The sequence below is a fragment of the Malus domestica genome, chromosome 10 (assembly GCF_042453785.1).
Source record: "Malus domestica chromosome 10, GDT2T_hap1".
Classification (NCBI taxonomy): Eukaryota; Viridiplantae; Streptophyta; class Magnoliopsida; order Rosales; family Rosaceae; genus Malus; species Malus domestica.
Genome location: NC_091670.1, coordinates 9,738,219 through 9,762,772, shown reverse-complemented (window position 1 = coordinate 9,762,772; position 24,554 = coordinate 9,738,219). Strand labels below are relative to the sequence as shown.

At 36.5% G+C, this 24,554-nt stretch overlaps 2 protein-coding genes and 1 pseudogene across 2 annotated transcripts; all 3 read left to right on the top strand.

The window, feature by feature from the left end:
* The first annotated feature begins 5,584 nt into the window (after positions 1 to 5,584).
* Positions 5,585 to 6,154, top strand: LOC139188546 (uncharacterized). Its single transcript, XM_070806143.1, has one exon. It carries the CDS (start codon positions 5,585 to 5,587, stop codon positions 6,152 to 6,154), a length of 570 nt encoding a protein of 189 aa, XP_070662244.1.
* An 8,895-nt stretch (positions 6,155 to 15,049) lies between these two features.
* LOC103440525 (disease resistance protein RPV1-like) lies at positions 15,050 to 18,589 on the top strand (annotated as a pseudogene).
* A 9-nt stretch (positions 18,590 to 18,598) lies between these two features.
* Positions 18,599 to 23,036, top strand: LOC103440387 (disease resistance protein RPP2B-like). The gene is made up of 5 exons (XM_070807149.1): positions 18,599 to 18,730; positions 18,897 to 19,856; positions 19,976 to 20,594; positions 21,877 to 22,647; positions 22,761 to 23,036. Exons 1-4 carry the CDS (start codon positions 18,683 to 18,685, stop codon positions 22,257 to 22,259), a joined length of 2,010 nt encoding a protein of 669 aa, XP_070663250.1. The 5' UTR covers positions 18,599 to 18,682; the 3' UTR covers positions 22,260 to 22,647; positions 22,761 to 23,036.
* The last annotated feature ends 1,518 nt before the right edge of the window (positions 23,037 to 24,554 follow it).

The following is a 24,554-nucleotide window of genomic DNA, read 5'->3' as shown; positions in this document are numbered from 1 at the left end:
TTCGTGTACCTTATCTTCTATCAAACTCCGATCAATTTCGCCAAGAAACTTTTACCAATCATGTCCTTGAGTCGGCTATCACTCCATCACACCAGTTCTCAATTTTGCTAGAAAACTCGCTGTCAAACTGCGAGAGAAGATGAGGACAAAACCTCCAATGGTTTTCCAACCACTTGTGCCAAGAAGTTCTTTGAAATCATGGTAGTGTGGCAAGTGGTCTCTGAATGAAGAATTGTCTGGGATGATCTTCCTATTGCAGATGCAATCCTCTTTGATGATCTCATAGAGAGATACAAACTTTATAAGGTAAACTCTCATCCTCTCATGTTCAATCTTACCATTTCAAGAATTCTACGCACATGTGTCCTCTAAGTTCTTAGATTCTAGAAGAGATGTGTATGTCCAAGGAGTTTTAGTTCATTTTGATGCTTCTGTCATTTGTTTAGTTCTTGGTCATCAACCATCTTCGGCTTCTGATATGTCTAGTTTTAATTTACTCACATGCCAATATGACATGAATGCCTATCATCGTGAAGCTTACATTGATCCCTCCATCCCATTATAGATTCTTAGGTTCTTCAAACAATGGGAATCCTACTCTAGAATCTACAAAAATTTTGCTTGTCATCTTAACCTTGTTTGATGTTCTTTTTGGTTACCTGATTTTTAAATCAATCCTTTCCAAAACCAAGAGTCCTGGAAAACAACAAAGGGGTTCCATTCTTCATCCATATCTCATTACACTCTTGTGTTAGCATGTTGGTGTCCCCACTCGTCTTAGTGATGTGTGTCTGCGATCTACCAATGATTTAAGCAAAGGCTTCATGAACCTGAGTGACGTGATACGTGCCGTTGTTCATGGTGAAACTTGCCTTCCTCTACCACAAAATGTCTCACAAGAAAGAAAAATTGCCTTCTTAGAATCTAAGCTGAAGTCACTCCAAAAATAGTTTGTTGAGTTTAAATCTTATGTGAGTCAAACTGCCTCCTCATCTTATGTTAGTCACACCACTCCTGCACAAGGTTCTAAAAAACGCTAAGCGCTAGTCGGGCGACGGGCTGGAGCCTAGCGCCTAGGCGGGCGCCTAGGCGGATTTAGATAAATTTCATGTATATCTTGTAAATAAGTGCATATTGACACTTACAAAAAATTATACTTGTATGAAATCCATGGATAAGATAATAAAAGAATGATAAAATGCAAAAGTATCCAACAAGTCCAAATTTTAAAAACAAATTAAGCATGTCTGTCATATAACCATAGTGAGGAGTATTGTCGGATGACACATGTACAATAAGTTGACAATTTAAAACCACATAAAATGCAAAATAGGATGAAAATAAGGAAATATAGTAATGTAGATAGAATAATTAAATTTAATATATAATTATTGAGTAAGGTTAATTAAGGGGATAAGTAGATAATATGGTAATTTATCATTCTTTTAAAGTAGGTTAATTAAATTTAATATATAATTATTGAGTAATATGTTTTTTTTAAAAGAAGAACATACATATATATGTGAGTATTTTAAGTAGATAATATGGTAATTTAAAATAGAATACAACAAAACATTATTTATATATCCTCATAAAACATTATTTTAAGTAGATAAGTAAATAAAAAATAGGCAACTCAGTGGTGGGTGGTTGAAAACCAATCAATTACTCTATGTAACCCGCCACCCCACGTTTCTCACATAATCCAAGGTGGAGTCCGGTCCTATTACCGCCTTTGACCCCTTGGAAAGTGGAAACCTTCATTTTAAATTTATTTTGTTTCTTCTTCTTCCTGCAGAACTCAAACTTTCGTTTCTCCTTCTCCATCGCACAACCAGGCTGAAATCCAGAAGGCTTAAAACCAATCAATTGCTCTCTCTCTCTCTCTCTCTTCATGCTTTCTCTTCCCTCGTCCACGCACAGACTGCAAGTTGCAGAAATTTTGCATAAGGCTTCGCTGATATGATAAAAATCAAGAGTTGCAGATTCGATGAAGAGCTGCAGCGAGATTCAAAACGCCTAGGGTGCCGCCTAGCACCGCTTAGACCGCCTAGAGCGCCCAGTTAGTGCCTAGGAAGCCGCCTACATCTTCCCCGCCTTAACCGAATGTTTTGGCCTAAATCGGATCGGAGCTCCACCGCCCAACGCCTAGACGCCACCTAGGCTGATTTTTAGAACATTGCTCCTGCATTGTCATTGAGTCATTCTTTCCCAAATCCACCTCATTTGTACATGAGTCTTCTCTACATCCTTTTAAATTGACTCTTAAACATTTAGTGATTTCTTCAACCCCCACAGTTGCTCCTCAACCTCCAATTGCACCATCTCCACCGTCCTATTACACTGCCATCTCCTATGCTCATTCTCAGGATGTTGCTGCAAAGATGACTACAATCTATGTTGCCAAAGGAAAATGGGCTGCTTTTCATGAAATACTAAACCTAGCCAAACATGTGAGGTTTACATACTCCGATGATGAGGAGGATGAAGTTGAAAAAGATCTTGAAGAAGACCTTACTAAACCGAGGCTATTGGTTCGCCACTTCACTGGAATGCATTAACTCAATTTGAGGAGTTCTATATTTTGGGAGAGTGAGCTTATGAGGGAGTGTAGTTTGTGAGTGTAGGTTTTTAGGAGAGCACATGTTATGGGGAGTTCAATTTCTTTTGTTAAGTTATTAGACATTTGTGCTTAAAGCTGTAATTTGAAACTATATATTTTTTTTATTTTGGTATATGTGGTTGTGCTACTCTTGGTTGTGTTGTCAAATGGGTGATTTGAACTGATTACATTGACATGCTCTTATGCTTTTATTATTTTGGTATCGAGAATTGTATCTTGTGCTTAAACTTCATTGTTGTTATGCCTTTGTTGTTGGTTATATACTTCGTTTGTGGTTGGACATTTCTTTTATGAGCTTAATTGAAATATCATTTATTTTGTTTAGTTGAACTGGCACATCATTCATTTTAGATCATTTGTCTTTGCCATGTCAAAATGGGGGAGAAAAATAAAATTTGAAAATTTGTGTTGTGTTGCAATCATGTACAATGCTAAACAATTTACTTCTTTGCAATTACTTTAACCATGATAATTTTTCACTTGTTCTTGTCAAGAGTACTTCTTTGCAAGATTCGTTCTTTGGGTCTTCTTGAGTGAATTTGAGTGAATTTAGTTATAGGGTTTGGGTTATGTTGTCAAGGAAAGCCAAATGGGGAGATTGTGAATTCTAGTTTTATTGTTTGGCTTCCCTTGTCAAATATTTTAAATTGTACCACACATACTCCAGTTAGATTTAGGGTTGAAATGCTACTTTTAGGATCATGTTGTTGGAAATATCATTTCAAGAGCTTAAGTTCTCTCATCAAAGGTTTGTTCATTCATATGCATTTCATGCCATTATATCTAGTAAATTTTGTCTAGTGGTTCTGTCTCGTCAAAACTTCTCGTTGCTTTCACTGGGCACACACTTTAAGACAACCCACATGGGTCATCTGATAGATTTTTCTCGAAAATGGTTTTTCAGTCTAAGATGTTTCCAGATTGCTTTAGCTCATAACACGTGGCGTTTCTTGTCCCCTTTCTTGTCTGAGACAATGCCCACTATAAAAGCTTAATCTAGGGTTTCATTTTCACTTGGCTAGGAGATTTATATTTTCTGATAAGGGTTGTTTTCAGCTTGGACCTACCTCTTTGTTCTTACTTGAAAGCGCTAACCACAAATTCACACTCATGCACTAAATACCCACATCATTGCATATTAGGGTAGCATTATTTTTTGTGATTTTGATCTTTGTTTTAGGACAAGTTTTTCTAAGTTTCAAAATCTTTGAACTGTCTTCTTTTTGGATTCACGTCAGTTTCATCTTTCAAGTGTTTGACTGATGAAATTGACTAGACATCGAATCCAAATTTGCATCAACTTTATCATAACATCATTTGCATAAGTTGATTTGATTTCGGTGCACAAGGTAAAGAGCTCAGGAGGAGCTGCCACTTCGTGAAGACCAAAGGAATCCATCTCGTGAAAGGTAAGGTCTCACAAAGGTACAAGCTGCTCTATAGATTAGGATCTAGAAATTGACCTTGTGTGGTTACTTTGTAAGAAGCGTGTTTTCACTAATGGATTGGACTCAATGGAGAGTCCCCTATTTTTTAGCCTAGAGGTTGGTTTTTATCGGTTTTCTAGTTTACTTATCTTACTCTTTGCTTGTGATATATGTTCATCATTATTTGCAAATAGATAAGTCTATGCAACTATAAGATTGTCAAAGTTAAAATGAGCACTGAACTGGATCTTAGTTATCTAGGAACACTTTAGTAAACTGAGCTTTAAATTGACTTCTTCCGTTGTGAGTAGACTAACATATCTGATCTTAGTTGACGAGTGTCGCTAACTAGTCAGACAAACACGTATATAGTTTTTAAATTGTAGGTTAATCTACCTGATACCAATTTCATAAATATATAAGGCCAAAGGGTGAGGACACGATTCTAATTTAGTTGTGTATCAGATGCATGAAACATTTTTATTGTTAGATTTGTATGGTTGTATCTTTACAGTTTTAGTCCGACCTTTCAAATACGTACTCATACATTGAATTATTATAATAAAATCCTATTTTTTTTATAACAAAAAAAAAAAAACCCTAATTTTTAGATCGCACACAACTAGGCTTGGGGAAACTTCATCCTTCATTTTTATATTATATATTTTGTTTACGGACACGCATGCGAGGTATTTTAATAATGAGGGTTTTAACGAAACACTATATGATACTATTCACTACACTTTTATTTGTCATTTTTCATTAAAACTAAAGTTTTTTTGGACTTTTCTTTAGTTTTCCTTTTAATTTATTAGTGTTACCTATGTGAACGGAAGACTAATATACGACAGAGAGGCAACGACGCTTTCATATCGGTAATATATTTAAGGTAATTATTAAGGAAACTAAATTTTTTAAAATTAAATTTATTAAACTAAATGATGTGGATGTTGATGATTAGATTATTACTTATGTTAAAAGGATATCCCGGATTGATTAGGTCAACCATTGTAAATTGTTCATTAGTGATTTATTTCCTTATTTAACTCTAGTTAGCTTTGATTATAGGCAACTAACTAGGATCGTGATATACACTGTGTGTATAAGAATGTAATCTTGTTTCTGTGAATAATAAGAAATCAATTACAACATATCTAGTTTCTTAAGATGGTATCAGAGCGAAAGAATTGGGAAATACATCAAAGAAGAAATACAAACCCTAGCAACCATAGCCATGGGCGACAAACCAGAAAAGTCGACCTCTTCAGGCATGACTTTGTATCAAAAGTGGGAAAACCCTAATCATCGACTCTATCTTCATCACTCGGATCAACCTGGTGCAGTGCATGTGCCGCAGCCGCTTGTGGAAGACAACTATGGTACATGGGTCCAATCCATGACCATGGCTTTGATGGTCAAAAACAAGTTAGGCCTCGTCAATGGGACGATCGAGAAACCAAACGATGACCAGATTGAAGAATTTCAACAATGGAACTGATGCAACAACCTGGTGAAAACATGGTTGCTTAGCTCCATGTCCAAAGAGATCTCGGGAAGTGTCATACACTGCAAAGATGCACGGCAGATGTGGCTCGACCTACAAGAAAGATTTTCTCATGTGAACATTGTTCAACTTTTCCATATAGAGAACGAAATTCATGACTGTGTGCAAAAAAGTATGACAGTAAGCTCTTATTTTACTAAACTTAAGAGTCTTTGGGATGAACATGATGCATTGGTTTCGATCCCTGCATGTCGTTGTGAAACAAAGAGAGAGATAACGTCGTATGTTGAAACTCAGAAAACGATGAAGTTTCTCATGGGTTTAAATGATTTGTATGCCATAGTTCGTAGCAGCACCTTGTTGTTAGAACCACTGCCTACTGTCAACAAAGCCTATACACTTGTTCTTCGACATGAGAAACAAGCTGAAGTCTCGAATGGGAAACATACTGTCCAACCAGAAGTGGCTGTGTTTGCTGTGAAGGGTGTTGGCTGCGACACTGAATTAGACGATGGAGGGCCGCGCTGTGGAAAGTGCAATAAGACAAATCATGTTACAAAGAACTGTCGTGCTCACCTTAAATGCACTCTTTGTGACTAGAAAGGTCACACCTTTAACTTTTGTCGCAAGAGAAAAGCAGCCGCTGAAATTGAGTCAAACCGTTCCTTCTCTTCGAAAGGGAATCAGGTTACATCTCATAACAAAAATGAGGTAATGTCTAGCTTTCCTTTCTCTCAGGAAGATTGCAAGCAAATTCTCAACATGTTGAACAAAAACAAGCCTTCCTTTACCAACCAAGTCAGTAATTCCTCACATGTAGAAGAACTTTCAGGTAAAGCTTTCTCCTTTACATATAATGGCAAGCAAAATGTCTGGATCCTAGACAGCGATACCACATACCACATTGTTTGTAGTCCTGATCTTCTCACCCATTCCAGGGAAGTTGCAAACCATATAGTTGAATTACCAAATGGTTCCCTTGCCCAGGTTACCTATATTGGACAAATAATTTTCTCACCCCACTTCATGCTTATCAATGTCTTATGTGTACCTCTTTTTAAGCTCAACTTAATATCCATAAGCAAGTTAGCATATGACTCATTCTATATCACCATATTTCTAAACCATTTTTGTATCATACAGGACCTACGCTCGGGGAAGATGATTGGGACGGGCAGTGAATGGAAGGGGCTATACTACCTTGATCCACCTAAGAAAGGAACATGCAATCACGTTCAAGTTGCTTCTCCACATTGTTGGCATCAACGTCTCGGACATCCCTCTCCCACAGCTTCTTCGCTATTTCCCTTTTTCACTAATAAACATTGTGCTTCCAATAACTGTTTGATTTATCCATTAGCCAAACAAACCAGATTACCTTTCTCATTAAGCTCCATTTATAGTCAATCTTGTTTTGAGTTAATACATATTGATATTTGGGGTGGTTACCAAGTTGCGTCTCTTTCAGGAGCCAAATACTTTCTTACTATAGTAGATGACCATAGTAGGAGCACATGGGTTTATTTAATGAAGCATAAGTCAGATACACGAACCCTCTTAGTCCAATTCATTCATATGGTCGAAACTCAATTCAATGCTAAAGTCAAAATCGTGCGAAGTGATAATGGTCCTGAATTTAAACTTGCAAGTTTTTACGCCTCCAAAGGCATCATCCATCAATCTAGTTGTGTTAACACACCTCAACAAAATGGTGTTGGTGAATGCAAACATCGGCATTTACTCAATATGGCTAGAGCGTTGCTTTTCCAAGCTTATCTTCCTAAATGTTTCTGGGGAGATGCCATTCTTGCTGCGACATATCTCATCAATAGGACACCAACCCTTCTCCTCCAAGGGAAAACACCATATGAAAAATTGTTCCACAAGACACCAAACTATTCTCACTTATGTGTCTTTGGTTGTCTGTGCTTTGCTTCCACTCATGCCCAACGACCTTCCAAATTTGATCCCCGTGCAAGTCGTTGTCTCTTCCTTGGTTACCCTTATGGTAAAAAAGGTTATCGACTCTTTGATCTCAACCTTAAGAAGATCTTTGTTTCACGGGATGTTGTGTTATTTGAGGATCAATTCCCTTACCAGCATCATGAACTTTCCGTTGTGCCACCACCATCCTCTTCACAACCCATTTCCATTTTTCCATTAACCATTGATCCCTCTCCTCCATTTTCCCCTTCAGACTCTTCCTCATAGGCATTTCCTTCTCTTTCTCCTTGTCCTCCTAACCTACCGGAGCCTACTTCACCATCTCCTACTACCACCACTATTCCTCCCTCTCCAACCCTACTCCACCCTCCAACTTCACCCTCTCAAACACCTCATGCTACTCCTGCCTCCCCTGATCTCTGTCGAGGCACGCGACCAATCAAACCATCCACGTTTTTGCAGGACTTTCACATTGAGGCAGTCCTTCCTTCACGTGCGGCTCCCACATCCTTCACGAGCATGGTCACATCCCCAGGTACTTCTCGTTCCCTTTCTCATTATTTGTCCCATGGTCATTTGTCCTCTCACCATAAAGCCTTCACCACTGCTCTCACCCTCCTCAAAGAACCTACTAGTTTTCAAAAGGTTGTTCAGGATCCCATGTAGCATGAAATTGCTGCTCTTCAAGCCAACCACACTTGGACTCTCATGCCTTTACCACTCCACAAACGTCCCATTGGCTGCAAATGGGTCTATAAAGTCAAGCTCAAACATGATGGCAGTCTCAAATGGTACAAGGCACGCCTTGTTGCGAAAGGATACAGTCAAATCGAGGGTGTTGATTATCGAGAAACTTTTACCCCGGTTGCCAAACTGACCACGGTTCGTGTTCTTCTCAGCATTGCTTCGATACAAGGGTGGCACTTGCACCAACTTGACGTGAATAGTGCGTTCTTGCATGGTGATTTATATGAAGATGTCTATATGTCCTTGTCGCCTAGATTTGGACGAAATGGGGAGACTCGTGTATGCAAATTAAATAAATCCATTTATGGCTTAAAGAAAGCCTCGAGGCAATGGTTCATTAAGCTCTCCACTGCTCTCAAGGCTGCTGGATTCCATCAATCACAGTCTGACTACTCGTTATTCGTCCGAAGCCGTCAAGGTAGTTTCATAGCCTTATTGGTTTATGTTGATGACGTGATACTTGCAGGGAATAATTTGCAAGAGATAGAAGACACCAAGCAATTCCTTTCCTCACGATTCAAACTAAAAGACTTGGGGCAGCTTAAATACTTCTTGGGGATAGAAGTTGCAAGATCAAAAAAGGGAATCACTCTATGTCAACGCAAATATGCGTTGGAAATATTAGAAGACACGGGGTTTCTTGGTGCCAAACCCTTACGAGTTCCTTTGGAACAAAATTTATCTCTCACACAAGCAGATAGGGAATTACTAAGTGATCCGTCTTCATATAGGCGACTCGTTGGCAGATTAATCTATTTGACCATCACAAGACCTGACCTAACTTATGCAGTTCATGTATTAAGTTAGTTCATGGATAAGCCACGACAACCACATCTTGAAGCAGCACACAAAGTTCTAAGGTACATCAAGCAAGCTCCTGGAAAGGGAATATTTCTTCCTTCCACAAGGTCATTACAACTACAAGCATTTTGTGACGCTGATTGGGCTCGATGTAAGGACACCAGAAGATCGATAACTGGTTATTGCATCTTACTTGGTCAAGCGCCAATTTCTTGGAAGACAAAGAAACAAAGCACTTTGTCTCGTTCCAGTGCAGAAGCAGAATATCGTTCCATGGCAACTACGTGTTATGAAGTCACATGGTTGAAGAACATCTTGACAGATTTGCAAGTAGAACATGCACAACCTGTTACGCTATTCTGTGACAACCAAGCGGCTTTGCACATCTCCTCAAACCCTGTATTTCATGAACAAACAAAGCACATAGAGATAGACTGCCATGTAGTGCGTGAAAAGATTCAAGGAGGGATGATACGAACAACCTATGTACGAACAACGGACCAGCCAGCTGACATGTTTACCAAGGCACTGGGTTCAGTCCAATTTGAAGTCTTACTTACCAAGTTGGGTGTTATCAATATACACTCCAACTTGAGGGAGAGTGTTAAAGAGGATATCCCGGATTGATTAGGTCAACCATTGTAAATTGTTCATTAGTGATTTATTTCCTTATTTAGCTCTAGTTAGCCTTGATTATAAGCAACTAACTAGGATCGTGATATACACTGTGTGTATAAGAATGTAATCTTGTTTATGTGAATAATAAGAAATCAATTACAACATATCTAGTTTCTTACGAACTTACGTGTTGATTAACTCATTTATTTTCTATAGGTCTCTCAATCATTACCAACGTATTTATGTTGTTGCATCGGAGCAGTAAGCCAGCAATTAAAAAAGTCAACAAGTGGAAATTAAGGTTAAGTTATTATTGGCTGAAAGAATACCAAATTTTATGAACTAAGGAAATACCTGGATCATTCTTATGGGAACTGGGAGAAGTCATTCACTGTTTGATAGGTGCATAAATCTTTATTTGTGTTTTTAATGACTGAATTCAACATATCAACGGTGAAATGAAAATATATAGTGAATTTCTTTTTTATAAATCTCAGCATAAAGTATTTTACAAACTTTTAATAAAAAATGGAACAGTAAGTCATTAGTGAAGGGTCAATCGTGGTTATCAAATTTAGCAGGATGAATTGTCATCTCTAAGTCTAACTCATACATCAGTTTGTTTAGAAACTTCATTTTTATTACTCTAGGGATGCACATGCGAGGTTTTTTTTTTTTTTTTTGGTCAATGGTTTATTATTGACTAAAAGGATACTATTTTATGAATTAGAAAAATACTTGAAAGGTAATACTACAGGATCATCTTCTTGAACCACATTCTGCAAATTCGCTTTTGAAATGAAGTTGCCACATTGAAAGGCAATAGGTAAGAAAATACTTAGTATAAATCACTTATGAAATGAAGTTGATATGAAAGTTCTTCCCCTTCAACTTAACCACATTCACATTGAAAGGTATGTAGTAGGTAGGAAGAAAAGAACGAGGATTGATATAATAATAGAGGGCCTTGTCCATACCACACTGCATATTCAATTCTTTGAGTGGCTTTTTTCTTTAGCTTCTCTGGCTTTAATTCTCCTATGGTCAATCAAAGGAGTTTTTTGAACTCAGGGGATTATCCTGAAGTGTACTCTCATGACCTTAATGTACTTTAAATTTTCGTTACGATTAGCGGCACTTTTTTTCCCATTGGGTTTTTGGTAACCTGATGAGGTTTTGATGAGACACCTGGCTAGTCATCATACCTTTGTGAGCTTTAACGATCCTCCTGAATATGTGAAACATCAACACCCAGTATTAACTCAATTTTTTCTCCTTAAGTCTACTACATTATCGTAGCAAGATTTTTGTGAGATTTTCCTTTTGATATGCGCCCCTACTATGAGACTCATGTTAGCAATTATTGTATCTGCCGAGAGTTGACGACAACAACTACCATCCCTTAATCATGAAAGACCTAATTGTCACATCCCGACCTCGCCTCCGCTGTAGCACAATATTGTCAGCTTTGGACCCCGATCACGCCCTCACACTTTTTTGTTTCTGGGAACTCACATGAGAACTTCCCAGTGGGTCACCCATCCTAGGATTGCTCTCACGCGTTCTCGCTTAACTTCAAAGTTCTTATGGAAGCCGAAGTCAGTGAGCTCCCCAAATGCCTCGTGCTATAGGGAGGTGAGCATGTACATATAAGGCATAGAGGGTCCTCATCCCTAGGAGATGTGGGATCTAACAATCCACCCCCCTTAGGGGCCCGACGTCCTCGTCGGCACACTTTCGGCCAGGGAGTGGCTTTGATACCAATATTGTCCGCCTTGGGCCCCTCCTCCGCCATAGCACAATATTGTCCGCCTTGGCCCCCGACCACGCCCTCATGGTTTTTATTTTTAGGAACTCACTCGAGAACTTCCCAGTGGGTCACCCATCCTAGGATTACTCTCGCGCGATCTCGCTTAACTTCGGAGTTCCTATGGAATTCGAAGCCAGTGAGCTCTCAAAAGGCCTCGTGCTATAAGGAGGTGAGCGTGTATGTATAGGCATAGAGGATCCTCACCCCTAGGCGATGTGGGATCTAACATTGATGCAACTACTTCTTAATTGTACACGCTCAAGGGCGAGTGTTGTGAACATAATTATTAATTAGGAATGCGATTGTGTAAACTTAAAGTAGAATCCGATTATGATTTGACGACCAAATCCTCATAGCTTTGTATGACTTGCAAGGCAATAAAACTCATCATGATTAATATAAGTACAGATACAATGCCAAAGGATGATAACACAATTCTAATTTAGTGAAATGTTTTTACCTACTAACGCTATCAGTTGTGCAAAAAAAAAAAAAAAAATTAGCAAAAATTCTACAATACACTTGTGTATGAGGTGCATGAAACTTTTGAATTGTTTTGTATGGATAAATTTTGACAGTCTCAGTCTAACTTTTCAAATACAAGTACCTCATACGTGGTAGCTAGTATTATAGTAAAACCCTAATTTAGATTGCAAACAACTAATCTTTTGGGAAACTTCATTCTTCACTTTTATATATAATTTTCTTTATGGACGCGCATGCGAGGATTTTTTAATAGTATTACGTACCTATGGGAAAGGAAGACTAACTGTAATATAAGACAGGTATCCAACGACGCTTTCATGTGTGTAATATATATGTTGTTGCAGCGGGTGCCGTAAGCCAGCAATTAAAAAAGTCAACAAGTGGAAATTAAGGTTAAGTTATTATTGGCTGAAAGAATACTAAATTTTATGAACTAAGGAAAATACCTGGATCATTCTTATGGGAATTGGGAGTAGTCATTCACAGTTTGATGGGTGCATAAATCTTTTTTATTGTGTTTCTAATGAGTTAATTCAACATATAAACTGTGCAGTAAAAATAAATAGGGCATTCCTTTTTTTATGAATTTCCACATAATGTTAATATTTTACAAACTTTTAACAAAAAAAGGAAACCAAAGAACGGTAAGACGTTAATCGTGGTTACCGAGTGTAATGAGTTGAATTGTTATCTCTAAGTGTATGTTATACACCAGTTTCTTAGGAAACTTCATTTTTATTAATTTAGGGACGCGCATGCAAGGGTTTTTTTTTTTTTTGGGGTCAATGGTTTATTACTATTGTTACTAACTATAATATAAGACAGAAGCAACAATGTGTTGTTATCTGATTAAAAGAACAATTAAGTTAGTGAACCACATCCATGCTGATCCACCGGATGTCGTAAGCCAACAATTAAAGAACTCAGCGAGTGGAAATTAAGGTTAATTGGCTGAAGGAATACGATTTTATGAAGAAAGAAAATACTTAGAAAGGTAATGCTAGAGATACCATCTTCTTGAATCACATTCTGCAAATTTACTTTTGAGATGAAGTTGCCACATTGAAAGGTAGTAGGTAGAAAATGCTTGGTAAAAATCACTTTTGAAATGTAGTTGCCACATTGAAAGGTAATATGTACATAGGAAAATGCCTGGTAGAAATCACTTTTGAAATGCAGTTACCACGAAACTTCCTCTCGTTCACCTTGACTACATTCACATTGAAAGGTGCCTAGTAGGTACTAAGAAAAGCATGAGGACTGATATAACAATAGAGAGCCATTGTCCATACCATACTGCATCTTCCAACTCTTTGAGTGGCTCTTTTCTTTAGCTTGTCTGCCTTCAGTTCTCCTATGGTCAATCAAAGGAGTTTTTCGAACCTAGGGAGAGTATCTTGAAGTATGACCTTAACGTACTCTTTTACCTATCATGAGGATAACTTTTTTTTTTTCATTGGGTTTTTGGTAACCTGGTGAGGCTTTGATGAGACACCTAAGCTAGTCATACCCTTGTGAGCTTTATTGATCCTCCTGAAGATGTGTGAAACATCGACATCATGCGCTAACTCACTTTTTTCCCCTTAAGTCTATTGGATTATCGTAGCAAGGTTTTTGTGAGATTTTCTTTTTGATATGAGCCCTTACTATGAGACTCGTGTTAGCAATTATTGTATCAACCGAGAACTGATGACAACAACTACCATCCTCTAATCATGAAAGACCTGATGCTACTACTTCATAAGTTGTACACACTCAAGGGTGAGTGTTGTGATAGAATTATTAAGGGGTTTTTAAACATTAGTCATTGCAAAAGATTAAGATTCATAATTAAAAAAAAAAACTGGTGTTTTTAATTACATATCCAATTTAATCCTTTAAAGTGTACTTTTATTAAAATTTATATTCTATTTTTGTTATTTAATGTCTCCATATTAAAAATTTAATTTTATTAATATGCAAATATTAGTTCTTTCAATTATATATGAACATAAAGGAGAAAATATTAAAAGAAATTAGTGACACGTAAATATGTAAATACATAAGTGTACAAAAATGATTGTACCGAAATGTTTGTACTGACATATATATAATGAACCTAAATGTATGTACCGAAATATATTATATTGAATTAATGTACCGAAATGTACATACCGAAATATATTAAATTGCATTAATGTACCTATATATTTGCGTCAATGGATATACCGAAATATATGAAATGAATTAATGTACCTAAATGAAGATTATACAAAATTGTATATTCCTATATTATATATATATGTATATATATATATATATATATATATATATTAGTTTACCTAAATGTACACATCAAAATATATTATGATGAATGAAATGAAAATGAAATGTAATTAATACATTAAAAATAGGAAGAAAAAAAAAGAAAGAATTAAAACATCAAAATATAATTAATAAATGAGATGATTAAATGTATCAGGGACTAAAATTAGATTTTAATCTTACACAAGTTTATAGTCTAAAACTCATCTTTTTCTAAGGATTAAAATGAAGTTTTCTAAATTATTAATTAGGAATGTGATTGTTTAAATTTAAAGTAGAATCCGATTAACGACCAAATCCTCATAGGTTTGTATTACTTTCAAGGCAAGAAAACTCATCATGGTTTGTATAAGTAAAGATACAAGGCCAAAGGGTGAGGACACAATTCTAATTCAGTTTTTTATCCACTAACGCTATTGTTTGTCAATTTAGCAAAAATTCTACATTACACTTGTGTATGAGATGCATGAAAAGATTTGTATGGCTTGATTTTGGCAGTTTCAATCTAACATTTCAAATACTGGTACATCTCATATGTGGAAGTATTATACAAAAACCCTAATTTTTAGATCGCAAACAACTAGGCCTTGGGAAACTTCATTCTTCATTTTTATATTGTGTATTTGGTTTACGGACGCGCATGCGAGTTTTTTTTATTAGTGTTCCTATGTGAACGGAAGACTAACTGTAATATAAGACAGAAGCAACGATGCTTTCATTGTGTCATATATATGTTGTTGCATCGCATGCCTTAGGCCAGCAATTAAAATACTCAACAAGTGGAAATGTAGTCGGAAGGTTTCTCTCCTTCAACTTTGACCACATTCACATTGGAAGGTACGTAGTAGGTATGAAGAAAACCATGAGGACTTAAACAACAAGAGAGAGTCCATTGTCCATACCATACTGCACATTCCATTTCTCTGAGAGGCTCTTTTCTTTAGTTTACCTGGCTATAATTGTCCTATGGCCAATCAACTTGTCGCTTCTTCTTCCTTGCCTCCTTCATGGAGATATGATGTGTTTTTGAGTTTTAGGGGAGAGGATACACGCACCAGTTTTACAGATCATTTATACAAAGCTTTGGTTGATAAGGGAATCAACACCTTCATTGATCGTCAACTTACAAGAGGAGAAGAAATATCACTAGCACTCCTCCAAGCAATTGAAGAGTCAAGAATTTCTCTTGTCATATTCTCTAAAACCTATGCATCTTCAAGGTGGTGCTTGGACGAGCTCGTCAAGATTCTTCAATGTAGAGAATCAAAGCAACAAATAGTTTTGCCAGTCTTTTACAAGATTGAACCGTCTCATGTACGAAATCAAACGAGTAGTTTCGGTGACGCGTTTACAAAACTTGAGGGCAAATCCAAGGGCAACAAGGAGAAGGTGCTCATGTGGAGGAAAGCTCTTAGAGAAGTAGCAAATTTGTCAGGACATCCTGTCAAGGAGGAAGAGTACGTACATTTTCCCCCTTACTGTATGATATAGTTAATTTCCTACAATAATGTCATCAATTTAGTTTTGTGTTTCATTTTTACTCTTTAGATCTTTAGCAAGCGACACATACTGGACTTTAGTAATTACTAGTGCATTTTGGATAGAAAAAGAGAAAAATTTCAAGTACACTTTTTGTTAATATCCTGTAATATTTTTCTCTATTTGTTTTTAATGCACAAAAAAATAAAAATTTAGTAAAAAGTCAATAAAAGCTTTATTAATGAACCATATATCAATGGTCATTTTTTGTTTTGGATCTAATCAATGAAATATTCTTACTATTTAGGTATAAGTCACGAGGAATGTTACATGGGTTTCAAACCCATATAAATAGTTATAAAAAAAAAATTTTGCCCCAATTAAATCATAAAAAGGTTTATGATATTCACTGTAAAAAATCCATCTCGTTTATGCACATGAAGATGAATCCAAACACTCTCTATTCCGTCTCGAACTGAGATTCTCTCCGAACCCTACCATCAGAAGCCTAGGAATCCTTCAATCCTCACCATTCACACAAAATCGAACGCTCAGCATTAATTTAACTTTTTTTCACCGGAAATGTGCACCACTCTATCCCTCTCATCCTTTCTTCTTCCCTCCCCTCTCTCTTCAACTCTATCTCTCATCTCATTCTTCTCTTCTCCATCTCTCTTTATTAATAAAATTCGTTGATTGAAGCCTTTGCAATTGGTTTAGCCAATGAAGCTTTAGTGCTAGTGATGGAGGACTGGAGCTTTAGTATCTTTAAAAAAAACAAAATAAAATCATTGATCATAAATTTGGTAGAGAGGGCGATGGAGAAGAGAGGAATGGAAACGGACACTGTAACGCAACGTCTAAATAGAAATGTGAAAAACTGAACAGTAAACGGACACTGCATTGCGGTGTCTAAACCCAAATTTAAAAATAATGTAAAAAACAGAAGAACCAGGAAACGGACACTGCATTGCAGTGTCTAAATCAAAATATAAAACCACAGAACCAAGAAATGGGCACTGCATGACAGTGTCTGAATCCAAATGTAAAAATCAAGAGTTGCCCGAAGTATGAAGCGCATGAGGTGTGTAAGTGATGGAAAAAAGGGAACCAAGTAATGGACATTAAAACACAATGCCTAAATCCAAGTGAAAAAAAAATAGAATCAGGAATCAGCCATTGCAACGCAGTGTTTGAATCCGTATTAACCTATTCCAAAATATTAAAAAAAATATGAGAAAGGGTTTGTCAGTTGAAGTGGGTGGCAGCTGTTGTGGCAAATTTTGTATCTTGTTTCTTTTAAACGCATTTAAATATCATAATAGGTAATTGGCCAATTTATAGTTATCATATATATTTTTTATTTATTGTTAATATTGTAACTTTTTATTGATTTTATACAAAATCACCTTAAAAAAATTGTCACTGATTAAATGTGTTTTTTCTTTTGAACTGCTAGCTATGAAGCTACAATAATCAGCAACATTGTTAAGGAGATCTTCGTCCGAGTACTTGATGGCACATATTTGAATGTGGCCAAACACCCAGTTGGAATACAATCTTGCGTACAAGGGGTGAAAAAGCTTTTAGGTGTTGATGGAAATAGTCGTCGTGTGGTTGGGATTTGGGGGACATCCGGAATAGGCAAGACAACAATTGCAAAAGCTGTTTATAATGCAATTGCGCACAAGTTTGAAGGTAGTTGTTTCCTGGCAGATATTCGAGAAACATCAATGCAACACGGAGGCCTAGTCCGACTACAAAACACTATTCTAAGTGAGCTTAATCATGGTTCAAAGTGGAAAGTTGTCAATACTCATCGAGGAAACAGCCTTATAGAGAATTTGTTGAGGCGAAAGAAGATTCTCTTAATTCTTGATGATGTGGATGAATTGGAGCAATTAAACAACTTGGCTGAAGTCAATTGGTTCGGCGAGGGTAGCAGAGTGATCATAACCACAAAAGATAAAGGATTGCTGGAATCTTATGGAGTCGAGTTGATCTACGAGGTCCAAAAGCTAAAGGACGAAAAAGCTCTTGAGCTTTTAAGTTTGAATGCTTTCGGAAGTAATGAACCTCCAGACAATTATTTCGAACTCACACAACGTGCAATAGCCTATGCTCAAGGCCTTCCGTTAGCTCTTAATCTTATAGGTTCTCATTTGCGTAAGAAAAGTATAGATCGTTGGCAAGCTATATTGGATAGTTATGATTCTTATGAAGGAGAACCTTATAGAGATATTCAAAGAGTACTTCGGAAAAGTTATGATGCCTGGGATGATGTCGTGCAACAAGTTTTCCTAGACATTGCATGCTTCTTCAAGGGTAAAGATAAAGACCATGTGTTACAAATATTAAAAAGTTCGAAGCTCAATCTACCTCAAGATTGTATTGAAGTACTTGCTGAGAATGCCATCATAACTATTGAATATAATAGGATTTTGATGCATGACTTGTTAGAAAAAATGGGTAAGCGTATAGTTCGTGAAGAATCACCCATTGAACCAGGAAAACGTAGCAGGTTGTGGTTTCATGAAGATGTCTATCATGTTCTAACTGAAAACAAAGTAAGTATAATATATTTTCTTACATTTGATTTGGCATGATATTGAAAGAATAATCAAGAACTTAAAACAGACCTTGTGTTTTGTTTTTTAATTAAACAACATGGTTTGGTAACAATATTTCACTTTTTTCCATCTTAGGGTACAAAGAAAATTAGAGGCATTGTGGTGGAGCTGCCCAAACCTGGTGTGATACCCTTGAATGCAAAAAGCTTCTTGCAGATGGTAAATCTTGAAATTTTTATAAACCGTAATGCATGCTTTTCTGGACGTGTTGATTAACTACCCAACGATTTGAGGTGGATTGAATTAGGTGGACGTGACCATCAGGTTAAGTTCAATTTGCAATCCAATTATCATCCAAGGCATCTTGTCATGTTTGATATGCCATATAGTGGCATCAAACAATTGATCGGATTTAAGGTACATACTTTAAATTATTTTGAAATATTATTTATTTGCACATATATTTTATTTCAAAAAAGAAGAAAAAAAAACTCAAGCGTTTAATTATATTCTTTTAAAAGCATGAATTTTTTTTTGGTTTGATTTTGGTCTCACAGATTTTGGTTTGATTTTGGTCTCACAGAATTTGGCAAAGCTTACATCTATGAATTTAAGAAGTTGCGAGTTCTTGGAAAAACTCCCCGACTTATCCGGAAGCCCAAACATAAAGCACTTGGATTTACGGGATTGTAAAAGTTTGGTTGAGGTTGACGATTCTGTTGGATTCCTCTGTAAACTTGTTGAATTGAATCTTAGTGGGTGCTCTAATCTTACGAGGTTTGTAACAAGACTTGGATTGAGATCCCTTAAAAGACTTTATCTCGATGGTTGCACAAGGCTTGAGAATTTCCCGGAAATAGAGGAGGACGAGATGGGATCTTTAATGGACTTGGATATAGGAAAAAGTGGCATAAAAGAATTGCCTTCATCAATTGCATATCTTACTCGGCTTCAAACATTGAGTGCAGAAGGTTGTGAGAACCTTACAGGTGCATCATTACATCATATTTATGGGTTGCAACGTCTCAATGAGGTTTATTTCGGCGACTGCCCAAAACTCGTGACATTTGGGAATGAGGTGAAGTTTGATGAAGTTGCATCTTGCAGTACCGAATATCAACTGATACCAACTGACTTAGATACTACATGTGACAACCGAATCAAATTCTCCCTTCCTAACCTAGACTATCTTGATTTTGATGGATGCAATTTATCAGAAATGGATTTCCTTGTGCCTCTTGATTGCTGGTCCACATTAACAAGACTTACAGTACTTAATCTGTCGAGAAACAATTTTGTTAGTCTTCCAGATTGCATCAGCAAAGTTGCCAACTTGGAGAAACTTTACTTGAGTGGTTGCAAGAGGCTTCGAGAAATTCCACAAGTCCTTCCCCCAAAACTAAATTATTTATGTCTGAATGATTGCACATCATTGGAGAAAATTCCAAAATTGCCCCCGATGCTTAAGCTTCTGCGGTTGATTAATTGCTTTAGACTAAGTGGTGATGAGGTGGCAAAGTTGGAGAACAATTTGTTGAATCAGGTAACTCTCTCTCTTCTTAATTTCTCTTGAAATTGAAATTAACTTTGTTGATACTTGAGTGAGCGATTAGATCAAAGAATGTTTGTAAATAGTTTATCTATACATGATTTTATTTGCAGGAATCTCGTCGGCGCTCTGAATTGAAAGTCATTCTTCCAGGCAATGAAGTTCCAAAGTGGTTTAGCTTTACCTCTGACCATCTTACAACCACTGAACATCGATCAAAAAATGAATTTCGTTTTGAAATTCCTCTATATTTACTAGGGGACACGTTATTAGGATTGGCTCTATATGTTATTATTGATGCAACGACTCCTCCTGATCCTAATGCTGATATTCTCATAAACGGAATACAAAGGTGTGAAAAATATTTATGGTATGTCAGAGACATGGAGGCAACTCATGTGTGGCTTGGGTTAGTGGATTTCGACATGCGCCAGCAGCAGGGACCTTTTTGTGAAGTTATATTTCATTTCCCCGAATCTGCACGCATTAAAAGTTGCGGGGTGCACTGCCTATCATACGAATGGCTTCACTTGTCTTCCAGACCAACAAGTAGTCTTGGGAAAAGGACTCATCCACATAGATCCTCAGATATCATCGATGATGCATATGAACAGCAACAGCAATGGCTTTACTTATCTCCGGAGAAGCAGAGGCATAAATGTGATATTGAGGAGGAGCAAGAGCGACCATCCACTTCAATCGATCGACAGTGTGTAAGGTCTTCAAAGGAATGTGAGTTATAATAAAACCATGATATCGAATATGTTATGAGGACTAATTTTACTTATATTAATAATGTACTCACAAGTATTTTAATCATGATAAAATACATAAGAGGGAAATTATTAGAACTAAAGATAATGGGATAAGAGTTGATTACAAACTCTCAAAACTGCAAACACAACTGCTACCACGATAGGAGGAGTAGTTGTGATCTCACGTAAATAAAACTGCAGTATGGTCTCTCTTCTCAGACATGAGGTTTATATGCACCAGCCCTATGGAGAGTTAAACCATTCTGAGTCCTAGAGAAGAGAAGATCACTGTAAAGGTTTTGCCACAACAACTCTACAATCTATTAATTAGAGTTTGTGTTGGTTGCCTGGATCTCATGGCTAATCTTGCAAGTAAGTCTTGCATCCTTTATTTGTATATTAATACTACATGTTGACAACGATATTATATATAAATGTAGTCTAGTGATCTGGATGATCAAGTTCTTTAAGTATCAAAATGCCAACATGTGGTATTAGAGCTCAGTCAATCTAGACATTAGACTCATTCAGTTGTCTACATGACTAACTATGTTTTGGTTTTCCACTACTATAATGATATATTTCATTCTGATCCATCAACAATAATTGTTAACGGATTGGTTGCTCAGTATGCATGTTCGATTTTCTGCAAACTCTTGGTATTTATTTTATTTTACTCTTTACAACCACTGAAATGATAACTTTCATTCTATAAAGATCCTTTCTCATAGGATACATTCTGAGTTCGTATCAGATGAGGGAGAAATGGAATGGTTCATTATGTTTATCAAAAACTCTTATATAATTTAGCATCTTATATTGCAAAAATATTTCATTGTTAAGTGGATCATCAAAATAACTTGTAAGGATCACCAAAGTGGTTTAATTGCTCTCATGATTCTGTAAGATTCAATAATGTATAACAATATGTGACTTATATGCTCTAACAAGTAGAAAATTTTCCAAAGAAACAAATTACTAGGATTGGCTATAAGTTATTGTATAGTAAGTTATGAAACTGGCGATATATATATATGTACACACACACATTCATTCTTGCCCAAAGGTATTGAACTTATACATATTCTAGTGTTTATAATTAGCTATGCAAGATTTGAGATTCATAATCATGATTATATGGACAGTTTCTTGGTCTAAAATGTAACTGGTTCCATAGTTTTTGGGTGGCAAAGAATAATAAGTTCCTTTTCTTGTCACAAAATCATGATTCTCGTAATCAAATGATGTTTTGATAGCAGGGTTCAACATGCTCAATCTCATGAACATTGAAAAGTTGAATTGGAATAATTTTAAGTCATGGAAGCAGCAAATTGACATGCATCTTGGTATGTTGGAATTCAACATTGCATTCACTCAGACTCAACCAACTGCTTTAACTGAGACAAGCACTGCTGCAGAGAAAGAAACATTTGCCAAATGGGAGAGGGCTAATCAGATGTCTTTGCTGATCATGCAAAATTCGATGGAGAAACACATCACAGGTGGCATTCAAAATTATGACTTGGCAAAGCAATATATGGCCAAGATTGAAAAAAAGTATAAGAGAACTGATAAGACTGAAATTGGGGTATATCTTTCAGATTTGATCAATGCCAAATTTGATGGTACTGGGAGTGTCTGAGAACATTTGCTTAAGCTTGTCAATCTGTCTAACAAGCTTAATGCAACGAATGCAACTATTGTAGGCAAATTCCTTGTTCGTTTGGCTTTGTAATCTCTACCCAATGAATATGAACAAATCAAAGTGAGCTATAATACTCAAAAAGAAACATGGGATATCAATGAGTTTATCTCCATTTGCTGTCAAGAGGAGGAGAGAATGAAGAACAGTAAGCATGAAACTGTGAATCTGGTGCAATACGGGAAAGGAAAGGGGAAAGTTTTTGGAACAAGCAAAACTGCAGCACTTAGGATTGGCAAAGCTGCAACTAAGTCAGGTTCTCCTTATCTTGGTTCCAAGAAACATGCTTCCAATTGTGCTGGATTTAAAGATTGGCTTATTAAGAAAGGTATTGCAGTCATAAATGTTTTTGTTACAATTGAATCAAACATGGTTTTTATTACTCAACACTCATGGTGGTTTGACACTGGCTGTTTTATGCATATAACTAATTCACTACAGGGATTTCAAAACCGGAAGAGCCAAAGTAAGGAGCATTACAATGTCTATGTTGGAAATGGAAACAAAGTCACACTTGAATCAATTGGTAAAGTCATGTTAAAGCTTTCTTCTGGTTATGTTTTAGTGTTGAACAATGTGCTTTATCTACCTTCTATGAGAAGGAATTTACTTTCTGCAACTAAGTTTGTAAAAGATGGTTTTTCTTTCATTGCTGATGACAATTATATTCGTTTTTATTCAAAGAATCAATATGATAATTTGCTTGGTTTTGCATCACTTAATGGAGATCTTTGGCAAGTGCAATGCACCTATTTTTATGAGTGTCTCAATGTTGATACTTCTACTCCTAAGAGATTGATAACTAATTATGGTTCTTCTTTCTTCTATGCTATGGCATAGAAGATTAGGACACATCTCCAAAGAGAGGATGATGAGACTAATGAAAATAGGTGTGCTGCCAACCTTAAACTTCAATGATTTTGAGACTTGTATTGATTGTTTGAAGGGAAAAACTATTATTTCAAATAAAAAGACCAGTTCAACCAGAAGTAAAAACCTTTTAGAGATAATTCACACTGATATTTGTGGTCCATTTCCAACAAGGACAATTTGTGGCAACACTTACTTTGTACTCTTCATTGATGACTTTTCTAGGTATACTTATCTTTATTTGATTTTTGAAAAATCTCAAGTGCTCAATTGTTTTAAAATTTATAAACTAGAAGTGGAAAAAAAAACTAGGGAAACAAATTAAAGTAGTAACATCAGATAGGGGAGGTGAGTATTTTGGAAGGTATACAGAAATGGGACAACAAAAGGGACCCTTCGCTTTATTCTTGCAGCAAGAGGGGATTGTAGCACAGTATGCTGCACCAGAAACACCATCTCAAAATGTTGCTGCAAAAAGAAGGAACTGCACTCTTAAATACATGGTCAAAAGCATGCTTTCACAGTCACAACTTCCAGAGTTTTATGGGGGGAAGCCATTAAAACATCAAACTATTTACTTAATCGAGTACCAAGTAAGGCAGTTTCTTCTACACCTTTTGAACTTTGGACAGAAAGAAAGCCAAGCATTGCACACCTGCATATTTGGGGATGTAAGTGTGAAGCACGACTGTATAATCCACATCAAAAGAAACTGGATATGAGAACAACTAGCTGTTATTTTGTTGGATATCTAGAGAGATCCAAGAGGTTTCGTTTTTACTATCCTAATTCTCACACCAAGTTGGCTGAAACAAATATTGCAAAGTTTGTTGAAAAGTATCAATCACTGCATTCTCATTCCAAAAATAGTTATGTATTTGAGGAAATTGATGTAATGCAAATGAATGCTGACAATGGTGCTATAGTTTTGACTTTGCCTCTAATTGTTGTATCCAATAGTTCACTCACACAAGCTCGAAGAAAGCTTTTTGCACTCGCTGATCAACATATTCCTTCATTAAGTTATGCACCAGTTTCAGTTACTCAAGAACCTGCATACCACCACCACTTTCAATACCAACTGAGCATGTAGGACCATCCAATATTGCAGCATCATCCATTAATGCAACACTGAGGAAATCATAAAGAACTAGAAGGTCTGCATTGTCTAGTGATTATGTGACTTAAGTTAATGAGGTTGAGTATGATTTTGGAGATGAGGTTGATCCAACTAGCTATATAAAGGCCAAATTGCACAAGGTTCTTTATGGTATGCTGCCATGTAGGATGAATTGTGCTTGATGGAAAAGAATGGAGTTTGGACCCTAGTTAAAGGATGCACATATATGAAGCCTGTAGGAAATA

What these genes read in the sequence shown, in the direction of transcription:
- LOC139188546 (XM_070806143.1), top strand. Translation starts at nt 5,585, where the DNA reads ATGTCCAAAGAGATCTCGGGAAGTGTCATACACTGCAAAGATGCACGG.
- LOC103440387 (XM_070807149.1), top strand. Translation starts at nt 18,683, where the DNA reads ATGTTTGATATGCCATATAGTGGCATCAAACAATTGATCGGATTTAAG. An exon ending in AACAATTGATCGGATTTAAG is followed by an intron (nt 18,731 to 18,896) that starts GTACATACTTTA and finishes TTGGTCTCACAG; the next exon opens with AATTTGGCAAAGCTTACATC. An exon ending in AGAACAATTTGTTGAATCAG is followed by an intron (nt 19,857 to 19,975) that starts GTAACTCTCTCT and finishes TTTTATTTGCAG; the next exon opens with GAATCTCGTCGGCGCTCTGA.